At 42.9% G+C, this 24,378-nt stretch overlaps 1 protein-coding gene across 6 annotated transcripts in view; it reads right to left on the bottom strand.

Moving 5' to 3' along the window:
* The window catches only part of LOC137096242 (deleted in malignant brain tumors 1 protein-like), a 97,532-nt gene extending 74,316 nt beyond the window's left edge, over window positions 1-23,216 (bottom strand). For all 6 annotated transcript variants that reach the window (XR_010909372.1, XM_067465002.1, XM_067465001.1 and 3 more), the window contains exons 1-3: window positions 22,630-23,216; window positions 11,073-11,414; window positions 2,062-2,403 (exon numbers count right to left, since the gene is read on the bottom strand). Coding sequence is in view for 5 of the 6 variants with exons in the window: in XM_067465002.1 (XP_067321103.1) it covers window positions 2,062-2,403; window positions 11,073-11,412 (682 nt within the window). In the remaining variant the exon portion in view is untranslated. The remainder of the gene's footprint in view (window positions 1-2,061; window positions 2,404-11,072; window positions 11,415-22,629) is intronic.
* Window positions 23,217-24,378: the final 1,162 nt, after the last annotated feature.

Below are 24,378 nucleotides of genomic sequence, written 5' to 3'. Positions count from 1 at the left end.
ATGCTGACAGGGGATAGGGAAAAGGCAGAACTACTTAATGCCTTCTTTGCCTCAGTCTTCTCACAAAAAGAAAGTCATCTTCAACCTCAGCAAGATGGAGTGGATAAGAGATTAGAGGACATCCAACCCCAAATTGGGAAACAAGTCGTCCAGAAATACCTGGCCGCTCTTAATGAGTTCAAGTCCCCAGGGCCAGATCAACTACACCCAAGAGTACTGAAGGAACTAGTGGAAGTCATTTCGGAACCATTGGCAACCATCTTTGAGAGTTCTTGGAGAACGGGAGAAGTTCCAGCAGATTGGAGGAGGGCCAATGTGGTCCCAATCTTCAAGAAGGGAAAAAAGGATGACCCAAACAACTACCGTCCGGTCAGCCTCACGTCGATACCGGGCAAGATTCTGGAAAAGATTGTTAAGGAAGTGGTCTGCAAACAATTAGAAACAAATGCGATCATCGCTAATAGTCAACATGGATTTATCAAAAACAAGTCATGCCAGACTCATCTGATCTCTTTTTTCGATAGAGTTACAAGCTGGGTAGATGCGGGGAATGCCGTGGATGTAGCGTACCTGGGTTTCAGTAAGGCCTTCGACAAGGTCCCCCATGACCTTCTGGCAAGGAAACTAGTCCAATGTGGGTGAGGCAAAACTACGGTGAGGTGGATCTGTAATTGGTTAAGTGGACGAACACAGAGAGTGCTCACTAATGCTTCCTCTTCATCTTGGAAAGAAGTGACAAGCGGAGTGCCATCAGAAGGGTTCCGTCCTGGGCCCGGTCCTGTTCAACATCTATATTAATGACTTAGATGAAGGGCTAGAAGGCATGATCATCAAGTTTGCAGACGACACCAAATTGGGAGGAATAGCCAACACTCCAGAGGACAGGAGCAGGATTCAAAACGATCTTGACAAATTAGAGAGATGGGCCAAAACTAACAAAATGAAGTTCAACAGTAACAAATGCAAGATACTCCATTTTGGCAGGAAAAACGAAAGGCAAAGATACAGAATGGGGGACGATGATGACTGGCTCGAGAGCAGTACGTGTGAAAAAGATCTTGGAGTCCTCGTGGACAACAAGTTAAACATGAGCCAACAATGTGATGTGGCAGCAAAAAAAGCCAATGGGATTTTGGCCTGCATCAATAGGAGCATAGTATCTAGATCTAAGGAAGTAATGCTACCCCTCTATTCTGCTTTGGTTAGACCACATCTGGAATATTGTGTCCAATTCTGGGCACCACAATTCAAGAGAGATATTGACAAGCTGGAATGTGTCCAGAGGAGGGCGACTCAAATGATCAAGGGTCTGGAGAACAAGCCCTATGAGGAGCGGCTTAGGGAACTGGGCATGTTTAGCCTGAAGAAGAGAAGGCTGAGAGGAGATATGATAGCCAGGTATAAATATGTGAGAGGAAGCCACAGGGAGGAGGGAGCAAGCTTGTTTTCTGCTTCCCTGGAGACTAGGATGCAATGGAACAATGGCTTCAAACTACAAGAGAGGAGATTCCATCTGAACATGAGGAAGAACTTCCTGACTGTGAGAGCCGTTCAGCAGTGGAACTCTCTGCCCCGGAGTGTGGTGGAGGCTCCTTCCTTGGAAGCTTTTAAGCAGAGGCTGGATGGCCATCTGTCAGGGGTGATTTGAATGCAATATTCCTGCTTCTTGGCAGAATGGGGTTGGACTGGATGGCCCATGAGGTCTCTTCCAACTCTTTGATTCTATGATTCTATGATTCTATGATTCATGTCTGTTTACCTGGCTGGCACCCATTGTATTAACTGGAGCTGAAGCATCAAAACCCATTTCAGTCCATTATCCCTTTCCCCAATACAATCCTTTCTGCTCACACTTCTCTCCTGGGGGGGGGGGGGTGAACAAATCTTCAAAATAATCCAATGAGTTTATTAAATTTCCCACCATGGCTGGGACCCCGGTCTCCCAGAGTCCTCGCCCAAGACACAAACCACTATGGCATACTTTTTTCCTGGAAAGGGCCAGTTGGAAATCCGAGTTATTGAACAAAATGCGATCAAGGTAATGATGGTTGATGAACTTACCTGAACACACAACAGAAGCTGTTTTCCTACGGTCACAGTCATATCTCCCCAGAGGACTTGCTGAGCACTGATGCAGAGCAGATTCTGTCCCTCTGCAATGGACGTCATCCAACCAAATGGGACTGCTTCCACTTCCATGCCATGTTCTGCTTTGATCCAAGCTGGCAGTTCCACAACCCATCTCTTGGCATACCACTGTGGCTTCCTCAATGCCCCATCCATCTCCACAAATGGTGCCCCATTCACCATGATGGAGCAATTCTACTCTTCCGCTGCAATTATTTAGGCCGCCTGCCAGTCGGATCTCCGTTTGCTGCGTGGGATCAGAGCCCAAGAGCTGCCCTATGTAAAGCATGTGAGAGAAAGTGTAAACAGAGTAGGCGGCTTTTTGCCTTCTCTATTTCTTGCATAACAAAAACCTATAAATTCACAGGATTGCCATTAATCCAAAGGCGTCTTGCAGGCATATGGAAACAGTACTATTTCATGGGGACTCTACTTGACAAAGCTAACAATGGGTTGTTGTAGGTTGTATGGCCATGTTCTCAAAGCATTCTCTCCTGACATTTTGTCTGCATCTATGGCAGACATCCTCAGAGGTTGTGAGGTCTGTTGAAAACTAGGAAAATTGGGTTTATATATTTGTAGAAAGTCCAGGGTGGGAGAAAGAACACTTGTCTGTTGGAGCTAGGTGTGGATGTCTGAGTTGGCCACCTTGATTAGCATTTGATGGCCTGACAGTTTTTTGGTGTGCCTTGTTCATGCCTGGAGGAATTCTTTGATGGGAGGTGATTAGCTGTTCCTGATTGTTTCTTGACTGGAGTTCCCCTGTGTTGGAGTTTTGTTCTTTATTTACTGTTATAATTTTAAAGTTTTAATTTTAATACTAGTAGCCAGATTTTGTTCATTTTCATGGTTTCTTCCTTTCTGTTAAAATTGTCCACATGCTTCTTGTGGATTTCAGTGGCTTCTCTGTGCCATGGTAGTTGTGAGTGTGACGGTGCGAGTGGCGCCACCTATGTGTAGAACTGTTAGTTGCAAGATTTAAACTGTTGTATCATGCTTAATCCTGCCTTTTTACCCTGCTTATGCATAGTTGGATTGATTGGTTATTTATAGCTGTCAATCAGTGTTTTTTGCACCAGTTGAATTGCTTTCTCAAGCTCAATTGTTTGGTTCCACCTCTTCCTGGAGGAAGGGAGTGCTTCCCTTTTTTCATTCTGCCATCAGAGTTTCCATCAGATGGACGTGAGTAAGAGACTTGGCTCTAAAAGCCCCTGCTTACATTGCCTCTCAGCACCAATTCTAAGGTTTTGTACCCTTGGGATTCATGGTTTATGTCCAGATCGTCCTGGACAACATTGAGGAGACCCAAGCGCCTTCAAACCGGTTCTTTTGGCACCAGAGGAAGGTCTTGTCCCTTCAACATAGGCCATTGGACTGGGGTTGTGTTTATTCCGATATTCACAGCCATTGAGGAAAGAGGAAACAGGAAAAGCTTCTCAGCTGCAAACTCCTTGGACTTCAGAGGTTGTAAAATATATTTCCTTTATCCCTGTTGAAACATCAAGCTTATACCTGAGAAAGATAACTCATTGTGAACAATAAATACCATTTCGAGTTATCTGTTATGTTTTGGTCTTTGGGAGTTCCAGTTTCCTAAAGGAGGGCAAGAAGCAATCCCCTGGGGAAAGATGTCACATCCATGCTTCTTTCACTAAGAGCTATAGCCCCCAGGCGCGATGGCACAGTGCTGAGAGAAGCCTTCTTTTCCAGAAGTGCTAAGAAGGGAAAAGAAGGAATCAAAGAACATTATTTTGCCAAGCCTATAGTCTCCTATAGAAAAATAGAGCCAAAGGGATGCCTGCCCTTGCCTCAGAAAAGAAGCCTGCCTTCTCCTCAGAAGGGAATTCTAGCCTTTGCAAACTTGATACATTTTGCCTGGGGTTCCCGCCTTTTTGCATCTCAAGCAAACCTTCTGCAAAGTGGATACATTTTGCTAGAATCCAGCCTTTGCAGCCAGAAGTAAGCAAACCTTCTGCAAAGTGTTTCTTCTGCTGTTTCCCACCTTTTCCAGAAGCAAGGCTTCCTCAGCAAATTGCAACATCCAGCCCTTTGCAGCTGCTGTAAAACCAATCTTCTGCAAAGCTATTGTTTCCTTTGCAAAGTTTCCCGCCCTTTCCGAAGTCAAGCCTGCTGGGAGGGACCAGCTTTGCAGCTCAACCAAGCCCCTGCAGAAGCAAGCTTTCCACAGCAAGTTTGCAAAGCAATTGAAACCTGCAAAATTTCCAGCCTTCTGCAGTTCCCGCCTTTTCTTCAGAGCCAGCCTCCAACCCTCCAGCAAGGGGTGGGAGGGGCCAGCTGGAAATCTGCCCAGCAACAGTTCCTGAGTGCCTTCAACAGGCTAAACAAAGCAAAGAAAGCAGCATTTGTAATTGTCTTTTTTAAAGGTTGCATTGCCCCTTTTTGTGTGCTTTTTCAATTGTATGCTTAAATTGTATTGCATTTTATACTGTTTAAAGCTTGGGATAAGTTTCCTTTGAATTTTACAGAATGTCAACTCATAGCAATGAGGGTTTGCAAACTAGGGCCAAATCCCCCCGCCCTTGTCAGTCAAAAACATCCCACAGAAAAGGCCATGCTCTGTCTTTTGCAGCAGGAAAGCCAGCTCCATCAAAGGTTTAAAAGAGCTTGGCAAAACCTGCTCACCTTAGCTGATTCATTTGGGGCATCTCTTTGCCCAAAGGAAAAAGAAGTTCTTAAGCAAGAATTTTGATGGGGGTGCTATTGCAGAAGAAATAATTTATGTACTGAACAAAATTAATATCCCAGAGTCTTTAGATAGGGCTAAATAATTTTCTTTTAGCCTACAGGAAGAGAGGAGGCGCTACAGTGCAGTTCTATTGAAACTAGAGCCTAGTTCCTTATTCAAAGATGCAGAGGAAAGGGTTCAAGGCTCCCAATGTGTAAGCCTTAGATCCAGTTTGCTTAAGTTTCCATCTAAGGCCGTTAGCGTTAGATCCAAACATTCATCAAGGCATAGCAGTTCCTCCCAATCCACACATTCATTTCTTAGTACATCTTCCAAAGCAGCCTATTACAACAGAGAGGCTATCCGTTTGGAAATTAGAAAAGAGGTTTTAGAAGTAGAGGCATCTGCGGAAATGGCTAGGCAGCATCATGTTTTCAATGAGGAGGAACTTCCCCTACAACAGGCTAAGGCCCAGCAAGAAATAGAGCTTGCAGCGGCTAAAGCCAAGCAAAATAAGCTACAACGGGACTAGATTTGCTCCAAATGAAAAGAGACGCAGCACAGAAGATAGCCAGAGCTAACTTTCTAGCCAAAGCCCTATTGCAGGAACTAACCCAAGAAAACCTTAGCCTCCTGCCAACACAAGAGCCTATAGCAAAGGTCTCATCACACCTGCATCTGGAACCACCTGTAGTGCAGAGTCATGTCTCCTTTGACCATTCTGAAGATCGCTCACCTGTTCTAGTGTTCACGAATTCAAAGCCAGCCTATTCTCCCAAAGTGCAGCAAAGTACGGCTGGGAGGGTGCCATCATCTCTGTCAGAGTCCATCCCTGTAATTAGGCCTCAGAGATACCACTTGTCCACGTGGGAACGAAAGGATGACATCTTTCAACAGGATCCAGATGTCCTCTCAGATTGGCAAGGCATGGCTGGGAGTGAACCACCACATCCATCTCTGCATACCAAGCCAATTCTCCCATCACTGAAGACCAAAGCTTCAGAGGTGCAGCCTGCCAGCAATCTGCTGAACCCAGCATCTTCTACCATCACTACAAGACGTGTTCAACCAAAGAACATTGACTTTGTCACACCACAGCAGACTCCTCAGAGGTACCCCTACACACCAGATTCGCAATTGGGCTCCTTCCTGCAAAATCCAAGAAGAGACATCAAAGACAAAGGGGTCCAGAAATTCACTGACCGGCCGGATGACTACCTCCTGTGGAAAATTACGTTCAAAAGGGCCATCCGAGATTTCAAGCTAGAAGCGGATGAAGAATTGTCCCTTCTTATGGCATGGCTTGGACCCAGCTCAGCCGAACAAATAAAGAGACTCTATGCTGCTCATGTGGCAGACCCCCAAACAGAATTGTCCACAGCGTGGTCTCGCTTGGACCAGTGCTACAGTGCAAGCACCGAGATAGAAGTATCCCTCATGGATCGACTCAACTGGTTCCCATCACAGAATATGAAAGATTGTAAACAGCTTTGGGACTTCAGTGATCTTTTGTTAGAGCTAGCTTCAGCCAAAGGAAATCCAGAGCTGCCGGGATTGGCATGTCCGGACCAGCACACGTCGCAGAGTGCCATAAGCTGCAAACTTCCCTTTCCCCTTCGAGAAGCTGGGGGGAAAGAGGTGTTCAAGTACAAGGAGGCAAATGCAAATGTATACCCGCCCTTCAACTTTTTGGTGGATTTCGTTACTAAAGCAGCCCGTGAGAGGAATGACCCTCAGACAGGTCTTCCCACATTGTACCAAGGCCTAAAGCCTGAAAAGACTTCCAAAGAAGATAAAGTGCAGGGAAAAGAACTTTAAAGGAACTTGAGTGTCAAGATGACAGACACTACTCAAGCTTCGGTTCAACCAGTCGGCAATAGCAGCATCACCTGTCCCATTCATCAAAGGCCACACAGCCTAGCTGAATGCAGAGAGTTCACAAAGAAGCCTTCCAAAGAACGGCTCCAAATAGTTCAAAAGGCCAAGGTGTGTTACAGATGTTGCGGCTCCACTATTCACTTCTCCAAAGACTGCAAGGAGAAGGTGAAATGTCAACACTGCAATAGCCTGAAGCATTGCTCTGCAATGCACAACTTCGACTCTACTCAATTCAAAGTAAAATCAAAGTATCCTGTCAAAAAAAACCCCCCAAAGATGACCAAAAGCCTACAGAACGTCAGGTAGCCCTCAAGGCTCCTGCTGTTGCTTGCACCAAGCTTTGCCAAAACAATAGTAAGCCCAGGATTTGTCACCCAATCTGCCTGGCAGTGGTGTAACCAAACAAGCAACCATGGAATAGAAAAAAGGTCTACGTCACCTTGGATGCCCAAAGTGATGCTTCTCTTGCAACCCCAGAGTTCTTTGACATGTTCGACCTTCACAGCAAGACAGTGGAATACACCATATCCACTTGTTCTGGAAATTCAAAATTTCGTATTTTGGACAAAAGGCCAGTTATGAACTTCCTGACCTTATAGAATGCAGCCTGATCCCCAGGAACAAAGAACAAATAGCTACAAAGGAGGTGGTACAAGCCCATCCTCATCTCAAAGGCATCTAAGATCTAATTCCAGCTTTAGACTTGGAAACAGACATCGTCATGCTTATTGGCGCAGATTGTCTCACGCTGTTCCGTATTAGCAACCAGATTGAAGGTCCTAAGGGATCGCCCATAGCCCAGCAGTTGCCTTTAGGATGGACGGTGTTAGGCCCAGTCTGCCTGAACAAGATGTTCCAGCCTGTCACTAAAAGGCCTTCACTAATGCAAGGATGTGCCAGCCACATTTCAGTTTGTTGCCAGGGAGTAATGCCCGATTACTCATCCATCTTTGAAGTCACAGAGAGAGATGAACAAACAGCCTTCTCTAATGATGAACAGAAGTTCCTTGAGATGATGAACAAACAAGTCACTCAAGACCCTCAAGGTAATTGGATAGCACCTTTACCTTTCAAGCTAGAAATACCATCTCTACCCAACAACAGAGATGTTGCCCTTCATCGTCTCCTGTCCTTAAGAAGAAGGATGCTAAAGGATCCTAAGGTGAAGACCCAGATCACCCAGTTTGTAGAAGACCTCTTCAGCAGCAACTATGCTGAACCAGCCAGTATGTGTGCGGAGGGAGAAGAACAGTGGTTCCTGCCGTACCACAAAGTGACACATCCTCAGAAACCCGACAAAGTCCGCATTGTCTTTGATGCTAGTGCTGAATGCCAAGGCAAAGCTCTAAACCATGTTCTACTTAATTGCTTAACAGCCTGCTTGAAGTTCTTTTAAGATTCAGAGGGGGAAAAGTATGCAGTAATAGCCGACATACACACAATGTTTTACGCATTCTTAGTTTGCCCAGAACATTGAAGGTTCTTGAAGTTTTTATGGTTTAGAGATACTGAGTCCCTCTCTGACGTGACCGAATACCAGATGAGGGTTCACGTGTTTGGTAACACTCCATCTCCGGCAGTTGCCAATTTTTTTTTAAAGACTGCAGACAAATTTGGCCATTTGTTTAGCCAATCAACATCAGTGATTGTCAACCAGAACTTTTACGTCGATGATCTTCTTGCGTCCTTTGATTCTGCACAATAAGCTTCAAAGACAGTTAAAGAAATTCAAGAATTGCTGAGCAAGGCCAATATTTGCCTTCACAAGATAAATTCAAATAGTCCAGAGATACTTCAGGCTTTCCCACCAGAAGATTTGGTGGAAAAGGATACATCAAAGTTGTTTCAAGACTTGAACGCTCACAGCCAGTCTACGTTTGCTATGGAACATAGCTACAGACTGTTTTACTTTACGAGCCCCTAAATTGGGCAGAGTCACCTCCAAAAGACTTATGATGTCTGCCATCAATGCCATTTACGACCCTTTGGGTATAGTGTCTCCAGTAGTCATCTCAGCCAAATTGCTTTTCAAACAGGCAATCCAGCACAAGCTCACCTGGGACCAAGAGCTTCCCCAAGATCTCATGTCACAATGGAAAAATTGGACTTGCCAAGCCCAAGGCATAGAAAACATACAACTGCCAAGACAGTACACAGCAAACAGTTCCTCACCTTCAGAGATCATGGAACTGCACATATTCTGTGATGCATCCACCAAGGCTATCGCTGCGGTCGCATACGCCAGACAAAGAGGCATCAGTACCTGCTCTTCAGGATTTGTGATGTCAAAGGCTAAAGTAGCACCCATGGACTCTACAGTGCCCAGATTAGAACTCTGTGCTGCTGTCTTAGCCACTCAGTTGAGTCAAACCATCAGAGAAGAAACTGGACAATTGTTTCAAAGGATATTCTTTCACACAGACAGCATGGTTGTGTTAGGTTACCTACAAAACACCACCAGTAGATATAAAGTTTATGTTTCAAACAGGATCAACACTATCCTGAAGAGTTCCAACTGCAATCAGTGGCATTCCATATCCACTTCAGAAAATCCAGCAGATGTGGCATCTCAAGGAACATCAGCCTCAAAGTTGTCTAAGTCATCTTGGATCACCAGTCCCAAATGTCTTCAAAATCCTTCTTTTCCAGAAAGCACCACAGTGCCCAAAGACACTGAGTTGCCAGAAATTCAGTCTTTCAAATCTACCATCGATGGCCAAGACTCGCCAAGGCAATCCAATCCAATTGTAGAACCATCTTTGTAAATATCAATAATAAATATTTTTTAAAAGTTTTAATGTAAAATAATCTGATATAAAACATTCAGTTTAATTTCCACTGAAGAAGAATTGGAAAAGAATATATGAAGACCAGGAGACAGTGTGAGAAGAGAGAAGAAGGTACAACCAATGAACTTAAAACAAAAATGGTTAGAACCCTCAATATATTATGTAATATGTGTTAACAAAAAAGAGATTAAGATTTGTTGTAACAATGATAATATTGTAAAAGAGCCCTGCATTCCTCAACAACCTTCACCCTCTTTGTTTTCTCCTTGCGATATACTAGACATTTGTAAAGATGCAACTAACCAATAATTAATCTATTATCTCCAAATTTTTCTTTTTCCTTCCCTTGTCTCCCCATCCCCTGTTTTCCTATTAAATTTTTAATAAACATTATTTGGGGGGGGGGGGGGGAAGAGAGGGATAAAGACCTGGTGGTTCCTGTGGCTGCTGAGTTCAAGGTCCATAGTGATTGGACATCTTGTAAACTCTGAGCCATGACTCTCTTGATTGAAACAATCAAGAGAGAGCAGTCTCCCCCTTCCTCCACTACTCTGCAATTTTCCCACCAAATACTGCCATATTTTCCAATGAGTTATACTGGTCCAGGATAAGTACAAAATGTGATACCTGCAGTTTACTCCCCTTGATGCCTAAGACCAATTTATTACTCTAAGGAGACCTGCACAACCTGCAGTCCTGCAACCATTTTGCCCTCCAACTCCCAGAATTCCTGGCCACTGAACGAACTAGCTAGATTTTCTGGCTGGGAAGTCGCAGCTTGTGCTGGTCTGCTCTAAGACCTATTTATTGATGATTTTAGTCGTCTGTGTTTTGTTTCTGTAAGTTGCTTAGCTAATAACTGACAATCCTGTCAGCAAGTTTCCAGTGAACCTTGCCCAAGGAGGAATCCATCACAGGTGGCCATAGTTGTACACTCTGAATTCAGGGATGAGTGGCAGCACAACTAAAGGAGTTGTTGTCTTATGTCTGATATGACAGGTTGCGTTTTTTACTTCATTTTAGTGTTAAGGCATAATTTATTTTTATATGTTGTTGTTGTATGTAGGTGTGTTGTTGTTGTGTTCGTGCATAGAATGTTTGCCTTTATGTTTGGAATCTGCCCTCTGGGAAGATAGGGCAGAATATAAATAATTTTAATAATATTATTATTAATATTATTTTGTAACTCTTCACTCTCTGAAGCAGAAGGAACTGATTCCTTCCCCACTATGTCCACCATCTCCCAATAGAATATGACATTAGGAGGTGCCCTTCCTCAAGATGAGGCACTGTGAAGAAGGCGACCCTCAAGTCTTCCCCTGCGACCACAAAGAGAGAGTTTGGGCAAGAGCTTGGGTAGAACTGCAGCTCTTCCTGTTTCCCCCTTTTGACTAAAGATTATGAGACTCTTTTACTGCTATCTTTGTCCCCTTCCATCACAAGAGAAGGTCAAAATAATTATTGGTTTTATTTATTTTTATCCTACCTTGCCTCTGATATAAAGACTCAACAGACTAAGTAAAACTAAGGAATATATGTATCTTCTAGAGGGAATCTGGAGCATGTGAAGCTGGTGAAGTCAATCAACCCACCTGAACATATAACCCCTGCGGTTTCTTCATGGCTGCAGTGGTGTTCTCCCCATGGACTTGCTGGACACTCACTGAGGGTGGATTCTGCCCCTCCACATCTGACGTCATCCAGACCAATGGGGACCCATCCATTTCCAAACTGTGCTTCATGTGTGGCAGAGACTGCAGATCCACAGCCCAGCTGGCGGCAGACAACCATGGCCTCCTCAATGCCCCAACTGTCGTCACAAACAGATGTCCACTGACCAGAAAGGAAGACTTCAACCCTTCCACTGCAGAGATTTGGACCTCCCTCCAACCTGATCTCCATGTGGTCTGACTCTGCAATACTTGAGCCCATCACTACACATAGAGGAAACAGAATAGCAAGAAATGCTTTAGGAGATGGCATCAGAACTATTTCTTCCCTGGGTTATCCTTTTTAAAAGGCAGAAACACAGACAGGCACATTTCACCACATGTGGTGGACTTGTAGAAAAGCAAACAAATATTGGAAGAATTTACATGAGATAACACAGGAAATATCGAAGACAAGATTCCAGATGAAACCAGAGCATTTTTAATTTGGAATAACAGACATAAAATGGGATAAAAATGAACAAATTTTATTGAATTATTTTGCCACTACAGCAAGAATAACATATGCAAAAAAAATGGGAGGCCAAACCAACAAGAGAAGAATGGTTACTAAAGATTGCAGATATTATGAACATGAACAACTTAAAACATCATCTGAAGAACTACCAAAGTGCCCGAAAAAGAAAACAGATTGTACTCTATATAAATGAACATGTTGATTTGAATTCACAAAATAGTTTTATACTAAAAAAGGTATATATCTATATATATCTACATATAAGTTTAAGTGAGAGTGAAAGCAAGGAAGAAGAAAGAAAAAGACGAAAAAACTTTGCAACAGGATGAAAATGATTGAAAGTCAACAAACCTCTCTTTTTCTTTCCTTTTTTGTCTGTTTTTTTTTTTTTGTACCTTTTCCTTCCTTCTCCCCTCTATCCTTTTATATATTTGAATCAAGGACACTTAATGGCCTTGTAAAAAAAATTCTATCACTCAATCCCCTTGCTTTTCCTTTGACCTTACTCTTCCCTATCTGGTGTTTTATTTTGATTAATCAAGTAAAATAGATTAAAATAAAAATTACCATGAAAAAAATATTGGTTTGCTCAAAATTGCAATTTATTATTATTATTATTATTATTATTATTATTATTATTATTAAACTTTATTTGTACCCCGCTAGCATCTCCCGAAGGACTCGATGCGGCTTACAAAGGCCAAGGTCTCAACACACAATATAACGATACAAAACCTAAGCAAATTAAAACAATTAAAGCATAATAAACAACAGGCAATAAACAATACACTAAAACACAATGAAATAAAACTGGGCTGGGCCAGAGTAATGGGTACAGGATTAAAAGTGCTGATGTGACAGGTGGTATCTAAGGCATTTGTTGGATCTCATCGAGCTCCAATTAGTCCAATCTTGTATGGAATGCCTTTGCTCTAACAATGTGTTTATTAAACATGTAGTGTTTCTAATCACCCAAGTTCTGCATGAAAAACAATAGTGATTACAATATTTTGTTTGGGGAAAATGCCAGATGGTGAGGTAGACTTCGCGCAAGACCAGGCCTCACACAGAGGCCTCCTCACCTGCCCCGCTCCCTGGCCAGATGGAGAGAGAGCGAGGCAGGCAAGGCAGGTTTCGCGCCAGGCCTCTCACAGATGCCCCCTCGGTTGCCCCGCACCCTTGCTGGATGGCGAGAGAGCGAGGCAGGCGATGCAGGCTTCTTGCCAGGCCAGGCCTCCTGCGGAGGCCCCCTCGCCTGTCCCTCGCCCTTGCCAGATGGCGAGAGAGTGAGGCAGGCAAGGCAGGCTTTGTGCCAGAAGAAGACAATGGATTCCCACCAATCCAAAAAACACAAATCCACTAAAAGTTGTGGTACATAAATGACAAAGGTCAATATTGCCTGACAGTTTTGTATATTACAATATTCAACAAACAACAAATGTATATGGTATAGGCATAACACAGTGTACAATGAACAACAACCCGTTGTTTACAAAGATTACACATACATAACATAAAGAGTCTTTTGGTGTAAAGACAACTTGTCTTCAGGGCATAAGATCCCTTGCTCTAGAGTAAGTGTAATGTAAAGAGTCTTTCTTGGTGTAAAACCAACTTCTCTTCAGGGCATAGGATCCCTTGCTTTAGAAAATTTTCGGTTCCTTATACATGGATATCCACATCCACGACCGGTTTACACCAGGAAAGACTCTTTACTAGGCCTGGGTAACAACGGAAAAATTTGTTTCTAAAATCGATTTGTATTTGGGGGGTTTATTTGTTTCGATATTTAAAATAATTACAAAATTTTCCTTTTAAAAAGTTCGATATTTACGAAATTTCGTAAATGGTAAAAAAGTAACGAATCGATTTCCGAAACAATAACGAATCGATTCGTTAATGGCAGACGCGACCGCGAAATACGCTAAAAAACCTCCAAAAACTTCTGAAGCTTCCCTCTCCCTCTGTTCTTGACTGTTGGTGTGATATTATAATTTTTTTTCACTAATTAAACCATAAAACTGGCCCAGACATGCGGAAATAATAACGAAACGACCTCAGAACAATAACGAAACGAATACAATAACGAAATACGAAGCATTTACAAAACGTGTTTAAAAATTCGTTTTTTTAAATAATTGCTCCAGAATGGTTTGTTATCGTTTTGTAATTGGAAAAATTAACGAATTATTAACGAATTACGAATTAACGAAACGAAACCGCCCAGGCCTACTCTTTACATTACGCTTACTCTAAAGCAAGGGATCTTATGCCCTGAAGACAAGTTGTCTTTACACCAAAAGACTCTTTATGTTATGAATGTGTAATCTTTGTAAACAATGGGTTGTTGTTCATTGTACACTGTGTTATGCCTATACCGTATAAATTTGTTGTTTGTTGAATATTGTAATATACAAAACTGCCAGGCTTTGTGCCAGGCCAGGCTTTGCATGGTGGCCCACTCGCCTGCCCCGTGCCCTCGTCGAATGGCGAGAGAGCGAGGCAGGCAAGGCAGGCTTCGCGCCAGGCCAGGCTTCATGTGGAGGCCCCCTCGCTGGATGGTGAGAGAGTGAGGCAGGCAAGGCAGGCTTTGTGCCAGGCCAGGCCTCACGCGGAGGCCCCCTCGCCTGCCCTGCGCCCTCGCCTGATGGCGAGAGAGCAAGGCAGGCAAGGTCAGGCCTCACGTGAAGTTGCCCTCGCCTGACCCGCACCCTTGGGGCAGGGCCAACAGAGGCGGCCTCACGACCCCACCAAAATGACCAGGTGACCCCCCCCCCTGGGGGTTGCAACCCCCAGGTTGAGAACCACTGGCCTAGGAGGAGGAACATGTTCAGAGAAACAAACTAAGAGGACAATTGATAAAACACAACAAAGATGATTGAATGTACATATTTTTACCTATTTTTATACCCTCCCCCCCCCTTGCACCTTAGCACATTACCTCTTTTTCCCACCCCCTTCTTTACCTTCTCTGTTTTCCCACATTTTTTGGAAAACATACCTTAATAAAAAATATTTCTATATGAAAAGACCCTTTTGGAATAAGGATAACCTCCCTAATCCAAATGATCAGAATTATCATCATGCTAACTATGTTATTTATTAGTAGTAGTATTCTTATTAAAATCATCTTCAGGGCTTCGGTTCTGACCAGTCAGAAAGCACCATTGTAGGCCCCATCTACATGGTCATATAATCCAGGTTCTGAATACTAATTATCTGTTTTGAGCTGGATTATATGGCAGTCAAAGCTCATATAATCCAGTAACGAGCAGATGATTTGGATTCAGAAACTTCATTATATGTCATTGTAGATCCAGGCTTAGAGAGACAAGGAAGATTAAGAAAAGGAGGAGATTCAGTTTGTCCCATGAGAAAGTTCCTGAGAATGCAAGGGGGAAAATACGTGTCTCCTCTTTCCACCCTGTCCTTGGACCACCACTGGTCCCACTCCATTTCAACCTGTGCTACTCACCAAGGAAGGCGATGCCGAGAGAGAGCCACATGCTGAAAGGCCACTCAGCTCTTTGCTCAGCAGTTCAAGCTTTATGTCTCCGTAAGTGGAGCTCTCAGCTGAGGCTGCAGCTTTGGAAATGCAGTGCTGCTCAGGAACACTCCTCCACCCTCCTATCCTTTATCTCTTTGCTCTGACAAAGAACACATCATGTGTCACCCTAAAGACCACATCCCATTTTAATCTGGAGCCAAAAAGCAAACTAGATGGACCATGCGATCGGAGGTGATCCTCCCCTCAGGACTCTGTAAAAGATAGTTCAAAATCAGGGAATTTATAGTTTTGCCAAGGACACCAGGCTGGAATGATCCCATAATCCCCTATCTCTCCCCCATGTGGGAACCTAATGCTTTTCCCATGGCCCCACACGGTAATGCCCCTTAACCCAAACTAGCATCTGACCAATTTGGCTATTATTATTAATTGGATTCCTTTTTCATGAATGAAACTCCTGTTTTATTAATTAATTACACCACCACTGGTTCCACTCCATTTCAACCTGTGCTACTCACCAAGGAAGATGATGCCGAGAGAGAGCCACATGCTGAAAGGCCACTCAGCTCCCACTGGCTTCCATGTGCTCCTCATGAACTTTTGGGAGCTTATGGGAACTTTCATAAACTTTCCAAGGACGTTTATGAACTTTTTCCAACTTCTATAAGCTTTTGGGAACTTTTATCAACTTTTGAGGACTTTTAGGACCTTTATGAACTTCAATGGATTTGGGGGGCTGATGTGACTTTCCCTTAGACCCCTCCTATGAATTCCTCGTATGTTCCCTTACCCCACTCCCATCCCTTATATGTATGTATTTATATGAAATATGAAGGAAAAAGCCACTGTTTCATAATACCAGCAACTCTCATGGCTCAGGAAGTCCCCCCACAACTCCTGAGCTGGTAATCCCTTAACAAAAGGTTTCACCAAGCTCACTTGCATGGACAATAAGAATAAATAGCTCTTATCAGAACAGAGTTTGGAGGGCAAAAGCCAGACCATCTGGGATGATACAAGTCATGGACATTTAAATTATTAAACACAAAGGGTGTCTTCCTATCTGTGAGGAACCAGGAATTTCACCACAGTCTTTCCATTGCGTCAATCCCAACTAGCCAAAATCAACTTCAGCTTCATCCATGTACCCCATGCCACAGGACTATGAAACAAAGGACCATCTTAACAGCATCCACCCAAACATCCCATTCACCATGGAAAAGGAAAATGAAGGAAGACTGCCTTTTCTAGATGTCCTAGTCATCCGCAAACCAAATCAACAACTGGGTCACACCGTTTACAGAAAACCCACACACAGAGATAGATATCTACTAGGGCTGGGCAACCACAGAAAATTTTGTTTCTAAACTCGATTCGTTTTTAGGTGGCCCTTGCATTTCGTTTTTTTTAATAATTCCGAAATTTTCCTTTTAAAAATTTTGAAATTTACGAAATTTTGTAAATTTCGTAATTGATTCGTTAATGGCGGAAGCGATTGCGCAATATGCTAAAAAAAACCTCCAAATGGGACAGGGGGAACTTCTGAAGCTTCCCTCTCCCTCTGTTGTTGACTGTTGGTGTGATAAAACAAACAACAACTATAAAACTTGCAGCAGACATGCGAAAATAATTACGAAATAATTACGAAATAATTACGAAATAATTACGAAATAATTTCGAAACAATTTCGAAACAATAATGAAACAATAATGAAATAAATTGAAAAAATTGTTTCGAATCTAAAAAACTCCTCACACTATTCCAGAATGGCTCAATATCAGATCGTAAGCTAATTTAAATACGAATTAATAACGAATTACGAAATTAACGAACGAAACCGCCCAGCCCTAATATCTACATAAAAACTCCAACCATCACCCAAGTCAAAAAAGAAGCCCCATTAAAGCCTTGGCAGACCGTACAAAAAGAATCTGCGAACCCCACCTCCTCCAAGATGAACTGAACCACCTCAACTGGGCTCTCCAGGCCAATGGACACTCCACCTCAGACATCAGAAGAGCTGTAAGACAACCGAGAAGAAGCCACAAGAGTAAAGACAAAGACCCACCCAGAGGAAAGTGTTCTTGCCATACATCAAGGGAACTACTGACCGCATAGGGAAGCTGATGAGGAAACACAACATACAAACTATCTACAGGCCCACCAAGAAAATCCAACAAATGAGACGTTCAGCAAAGGACAAGAGGGATCCTCTCACCTCTGCAGGAGTCTACCGTATACCATGCAGCTGTGGACAAGTCTACATAGGGACCACCAAATACAGCACCCAGACACGGATCAAGGAACATGAAAGGCACTGCAGACTACTTCAACCAGAGAAGTCAGCCATAGCAGAGCACCTGATGAACCAACCTGGACACAGCATATTATTTGAGAACACAGAAATGCTGGACCACTCCAACAACCACCATGTCAGACTACACAGAGAAGCCATTGAAATCCACAAGCATGTGGAAAATTTCAACAGAAAGGAGGAAACCATGAAAATGAACAAAATCTGGCTACCAGTATTAAAAAAACTCAAAAATTACCACAGCAAAACAGCAGAGAGGAAACAAACAAGGACATCTAATCAACTCTCAACATAAGTTTGCTCCAGGCACTGTCAGACCATTATATGCTAATCAAGGTCATCCGTTGAAACATTCACACCTAGCTCCAGCAGACAAGAGTCTGTCTCACCCTGGTCATTCCACAAATATATGAACCCACACGATCCCTCCGATCATCTGGAGAGGCCCTGCTCACGATCCCACCTGCGTCGCAAGCGCGTTTGGTGGGGACGAGGGACAGGGCCTTCTCTGTGGTAGCTCCCTGACTCTGGAACTCTCTCCCCAAGGACATCAGGCAAGCCCCAACGTTGGCAGTCTTTAGGAAGAGCTTGAAGACCTGGCTGTTCCAGTGTGCCTTTCCAGAATAGGAAACTCCTAGCATCATGTCCCAAATGCACTTTATTAAAGATTTAATGATTGTATGCACACCGCCCCTACCTCTAAAAACCTATACATTCCACCTGTCATGTCCAGAACTTTTAAATTTTATTCATTACATTTGGCCTGGCCTTTAGTTTTAAATGTGTCATGGTATTTGTTTTAATGTTTATTGTTATTGCTTTAATGTTTATTGTTTTGCTTTATGAGTTTTATTGTTGTATTTGTTATGCTGTTGTTTTATTGAGGGCCTTGGCCTTTGTAAGCCGCACCGAGTCCTTCGGGAGATGTTAGCGGGGTATAAATAAAGATGATAATAATAATATTATTATTAATAATAATATAAACCCTTTTTCCTACTTCCAACAGACTTCACTACCTCTGAGGATGCTTGCCATAGATGCAGGTGAAACGTCAGGACAGAATGCCTCTAGACCATGGCCATATAGCCCGAAAAAACCTACAACAACCCAAAGGATCTAGCTCCTTGGGGACTAAACGGAGATGATGATTCGAAAGATTAAAACAATAACTCAGATTCTGGCTTGAGAATTAAGCTATCGCTGAATCGTTAGACAAACATTGGTCACCTTAATCCTGACAACTAGACATTTTTTCATTATTTCCCTGTTGCCCGCCTCCCTTCCAGCTCACTGGCTGAGCAGCCAAAGCAGGACTCAGGCCGCCATTGGCTCTCCTGCTGGCTTGCTGACATCACAGCCAATCATAACAAAGCCAGCTGGGGGGGGGGGGGGTTGGTGGGCATGGGAACTTAAAGGCTATAAATATTGTATCTCTCTGCCTAATGAGCATGTCACTTTTTTTGGCAGGCTACTGCCATCGTCATCCTTTCCAGCTGGAATGAAATAAAAACCTCGGTGGCTTTCTCTTCAACTTGGTGAGATTTATTTTGGAATACTGTCTTCTATTTCTCACCAGGCAACCCACAATGGCTTGGGTCTCTCTATCCACAGCCACTTTAAATTGCCCGACAACAACCAGATGCCAAAGTCCTCTTTTATAGCACTGTATTGATTCAACCTGGATGACCTCTTCAGTGCTGAATGGAGGAGCCATCCATTATTGTAGTCTAAACACAACCATTGGTTAGTGTTTTGTTTGGCCCCTTTGGAGAATAATGTATAGGATCCTCTCCAGAGCCCGAGTTATATTCTGGAGGATGTTTGTCCATCTTAGCAAACAGCTGAAGTAATTGTAACTTGACTTATGGCTAACCCTACAAACTTTGCAAAATATCACTTTTTTGTCATTGTACTGTCCTGAGTCTCCCTCTCTCTCTCTCATTCCAAATTCTTTCTTTAATCTCACTTTTTGAACTTTCTCCATAGCTCCTCTCCATTGCACATTCACCTCCCTTGAAGTGTATAGGGGGATGATAATGGTGCCACTATGAAGGCATTGTTTTTGTCATCTCATAACACATCCATGTAACCTTGCCAGATGTCAAGGCCTGGCCCTAGGTCTCCAATTTTCATGGTTCAGATCAACATGGGAGGCCAGGGTCCAGATTCTCTAATTTTGGAGGACTTACCTGTAGTCAGGAAAAAACAGTTGTATCTTCATATACAGTTCACCTAGAAGAGCAGCAGTTCACTACAATTGCAGTGCTTCATAGATTGCTTGCTGCAACTGGCAAAGATTCACTTTGTGGGCCCAAGGTCTATGTATTAACAGAGTCTGGATCTACAATGCTATGTAATGCAATTTGAATCTGCATAATATGCTCCATGTATAGAATCATAGGGTTGGAAGAGACTGCATGGGCCATCTAGTCCAATCCCCTGCCATGCAGGAAAAGCACAATCAAAGTACTCCGAACAGATGGCCATCCAGCCTCAGTTTGAAAGCCTCCAAGAAGAAGCTTCACCAGACTTGGAGGCAGAGAGTACCTCTGCTGAACATGTAAAGAATGAATGTTTTGAATGCATGTAGAAGAGAAGAAACAGGCCTGAAGAAAAACCAACATGGAGTTTTTGCAAGGCATGATATGGGAGGGCATTGGCAGTCGAAGTGAGGCAGCAAGGCATAACTGAATGACAATAAACAATAAGGTGTGTGGTCAGACAAGTAAGGAGTGTGCAGGAGGTACCCCATAAGTCATGAGGCCTGGAATGCGAATGTCCTGAACTTTGGGGAGAACAAGGGCTTGAAAGGACTTGAAAGAGAACAGAACAACCTGATTATTGAAATGAAGAAAAATGGATTTTGGCCTATAAATGCAGGGGACCCCCGACAACATGCACGCTTCCTGATCCATGGCAACGGAGCGTCCACACCTCCTCGGAAAAGACTGATCATCTTCGCCGGAGGAGGCCTGTGTGTGCATGAGTATGCATAAATGTGTGTGTGCACAAGAGCTCTCCTTGATGTGATTCTGATATGATTCTATGATTATTGTATTTCAATAAAAGTTACATGAATAGTGTCAAAGCCAAATTTGGTCTCTAAGGTGTCTCATTGGTCTAAACTGCCTTAGTATTCCTTTAACACTCTGCACAAAAGAACAGGAACTTCTTTGGGTTCGTAACAAACAGTTCTTCTTACAGTCAGGCACTTCTTCCTAATGTTCTGGTGGAATCTCATTTCCTGCAGTTTGAATCCATTGCTCCATTTTGTCTCTGAAGCAGCAGAAAGCCAGCTTGTCCCCTGCTCAATGTGACATTCCTTTAAATATTTAGACATGGCTATTATGTCTCTTTTCAGCCTCTTTTGCTTCAAGCAAAACTTACCCAACTCCCTCAGCTTCTCCTCATAGGGCTTGACCTCCAGACAGGCCCGTAGCCAGGATTTCGACTCGGGGGGGGGGGGCTGAGTTTTTTCGGGGGGGGGGGGTTCGGGGGTCTGAGTTTCGGGGGGGCTGAGTCTGAATGAAAGAGGGTCTACCCTAGCAAACCTTTTGTATCATTACCCCAATACCCCATGCATATGGGATATATTGAGTATGGTAATCAGATCATGATATGAATAAACATAACAGTTTAAATAATGCACCAGTAAGGCCTTTTCGCGAACCACCATGAGAATTTGGGGGGGGGGGCTGAAGCCCCTCAAAGCCCCCCCCCCCCCCCCGGCTACATGCCTGCCTCCAGACCTTCTCCCATTTAGGTCACCCTTCTCTGGACACCTTCCAATTGCCGATATCCTTCCTGAATTGCGGGGCCCCGGATTGGGGACAGTGTTATTCCCAATGAGGTTGGACAGGAGCAGCATAAAGTGGGATTCCTTCTTCCTTCAATGAGTTCAATCTCTGCCCATTGTGCTGCACTGATGTAGTAGATGCCTCATGGTTGTCTAACCTTTAGAGGTACAAGTCTCCAGCTCATCTTCCAACTGCAATGACATTTTAATTACTAAAACATGCTCTACCTGGGGCTGCTTTTCCAGAATATTTGGGAATGTCATTCAGCCCATAGCATTGGCATCCCTGTGATGCCAATGCTATGCCCATCCTAGGTTTTGATGCCAATGCTATGCCCATCCTAGGTTTTAAGGTACCAATCTTTCTTCGGAAGTGTTTTTGAAAAGGAAGTGCTCAGTTATCATCTGGGCTGTGGACAGGAAGCAAGTGAGCTCACTGATAGAGTTCCTAAGCAATGGCAGAGATGCGGGAGATAGGAGAATATGCACACTGATAGGAAGATTGTGATCTTTTAAAAAAGCTGTTATTGTGAAATAAGCCCAGAAAGTAAAACAGTCTCATGAGAAGAGAGAAATGGCTGAAAGAAGGCAATGGAAAACAACCCCAGCCTTGGGGACTTCCGGTGGACATGGCGACGGGATAGCCTCGTCGAGAGGGAGCTCCCGACGAGGACCAGCGTTGGGTGGTTAGGTAGAGCTAAAAAAGCTCCCCCCTTTGCCGGATTGAGTGCAAAGGTGTCGTGAACCCCAAGGACGCTTGAGGCCCCAAAGATCTCTCCCCCCTCAAGGAGGAGAAGTCGAGAGGGTCCGAGCGGGAAGGGGAAGCGAGCCACCCCGCAAGGATCAAGCCGCGAGGCTTGTCTAACCGCCGCCAAAACCACTCAAAATAGAAGAAGAGGAAGATAGAAGAAACCCCGGCTGGGGAAAGGAAAAAAGAAAGACCCCAACCCCAGGTAACGGGAAGGTGTTCCCAAATTAATAATATCTGAAGGAAGGGAGGAACGGAGGGAAGAGAAAGACAAGGAAGGCTGAAGAAGGAACAAACAATAAGAATAAGAATAAAGAAACACAGAATTAGAAAATAAAGACATAAATTATATGAATTATATGTAGGTGATTTGATAACTTGGGCAAATTGGACTAAATTGGATAAGTGGAAACTTGGCGAAAATAGATTAAATTAATGGAAAATAAGTGGATCTATGGAAATTAATCTCTAATTTTTATATATATATTATAATTTACTACAAAAGAAGTAAGGAGGATAAAGAGCCCCCCACGCAATCTTAGGGGAGGCTCCCTTTGGAACCAGAGACGAAAGAAAGAAAGATAAACAACACCGACCTTGACGCCATTATTGTTGAGTCTACCCCAGCCTTCTTTATAAACAATCTGGCTGCACGAAGAAAAGGAAGTGACGGAACAGGAACAGGAAGGCAGGAGACTCTGGAGGACTAAGAAAAGAGAGGAACCAAGAGGGGCCGGAAAGGAGTGAAGGAGGAAGTGACGGGGCGGAAGGAGAGCTGGCGCCATCTTGGATCATAGAGAAAAAACGTTATAGACTGGCAGAGAAGGAATTTGTGCATCTGGAAAGACAGGGAGAATTGGAGAAGCAAAGGAGTGGCGGAGCAAGCATAAGAGTCACAAATAGAAGTGGCAGAGAGGAGACACGAGGACGAGAAGAAGACGACGACGGACAAGGAAGAGAAGAAGACGGCGACGGACCAGGAAGAGAAGAAGACGACGACGGACCAGGAAGAGAAGAAGACGACATCGGACCAGGAAGAGAAGCAGACGAAAGTTACTATAAAAGGGAGGAGAACTGGATGACAAACAACCATTGAAGGAACATACATAAAGAGGAATAGATAAGTAAAGGACTAATTTAAAATTTTGGGGCTCCCAAGTGGAGGAAAAGAGTTTGTGCTTCCTATTAGAAATTTGGTATTTTAGAAATTTTATATTTGCGATAAATTGATAACCCATTGTAGCTATCATATTATTATATGAAATTGACTTAAGATAATATAGTGTCATATCTTTTTTAAAAGGGGGGAAATTAGAATAAAATAAATAAAATTAATTAGAATTAGTGAAAGTATTAGATTTCAAACTTTAGTGGGTAGATATATTATGAGTGAATGAATTAACTTTATAATTTGTTAATAATTGAATAATTGAAGACCTTTAAGAAGTAAGAAGCAAGAAGTAAGAAATTGGTCTACATCACAATCGATTACGAAATTAAATCAAATTGATGGACTTTCGCTTTGAAAATTAATATTATAATTGATAACAGATGAAATTAGAATAAAGATTTTTGGGAAATAAGAGGCAATTGGGAAATGACAACTCCAGGTAAAGCAGAGTCAAGAAGAGGATCATTGGATATAAATCCTAAAATGGACAACCTTTTAAAGGAGATCAAAAAGATATCGGAGAAACAAGATGCGTTGAAAACAGAATTGAAGGAGGAAATGAAGACTAAACATGAGGAGTATTATAAGAAACAAGAAGGAATAATTACCAAAATGACAGAAGAATTTAAAGTAATGAAAACAGAAATAAAAGAGGAATTTGGACAGATAAGGAAAGATATAACACAGTTGGATGGAGAAGTAAAGGAATTGAAAGCCTCTAAAGAGAAAATTGAAGGAACACAAAAGGAGATGACACAAAAAATAAAAGGATTAGATAGACAAAGGGAAAAAATAGAACTAGAACAAGAAAGACTACTGCAAATGCAAATGGATTTTCAATTGAGACTCAGAAATATAATGGAAGATGACAAAGAAGATGTAAGATTATTGATAATCAAAATTCTGGCAGATTGCTTAGAATGTGAGGGAGATGAATTAGAACAAGAAGTGGACCAAGTCTACAGGATATCATCATTTTATTCTAGAAGAAACAAGACAGATAGAGACGTGATAGTGAAATTTACAAGAAAGAAGGTACGAGATGATGTGCTTTATAACAATAATAAAAAACCAATCTTTTACAAAGGAAAGAAAATTGCGGTTCTGAAGGAATTCCCACAGGCAACCTTAGCAAGAAGAAGAAAATATTTTTTCTTAACAGAAGAATTGAAGA

Source organism: Anolis sagrei, chromosome 2, assembly GCF_037176765.1.
Source record: "Anolis sagrei isolate rAnoSag1 chromosome 2, rAnoSag1.mat, whole genome shotgun sequence".
Classification (NCBI taxonomy): Eukaryota; Metazoa; Chordata; class Lepidosauria; order Squamata; family Dactyloidae; genus Anolis; species Anolis sagrei.
The sequence above is the reverse complement of the archived record's forward strand: the minus strand, read 5'-3'. Positions and strand labels throughout refer to the sequence as shown.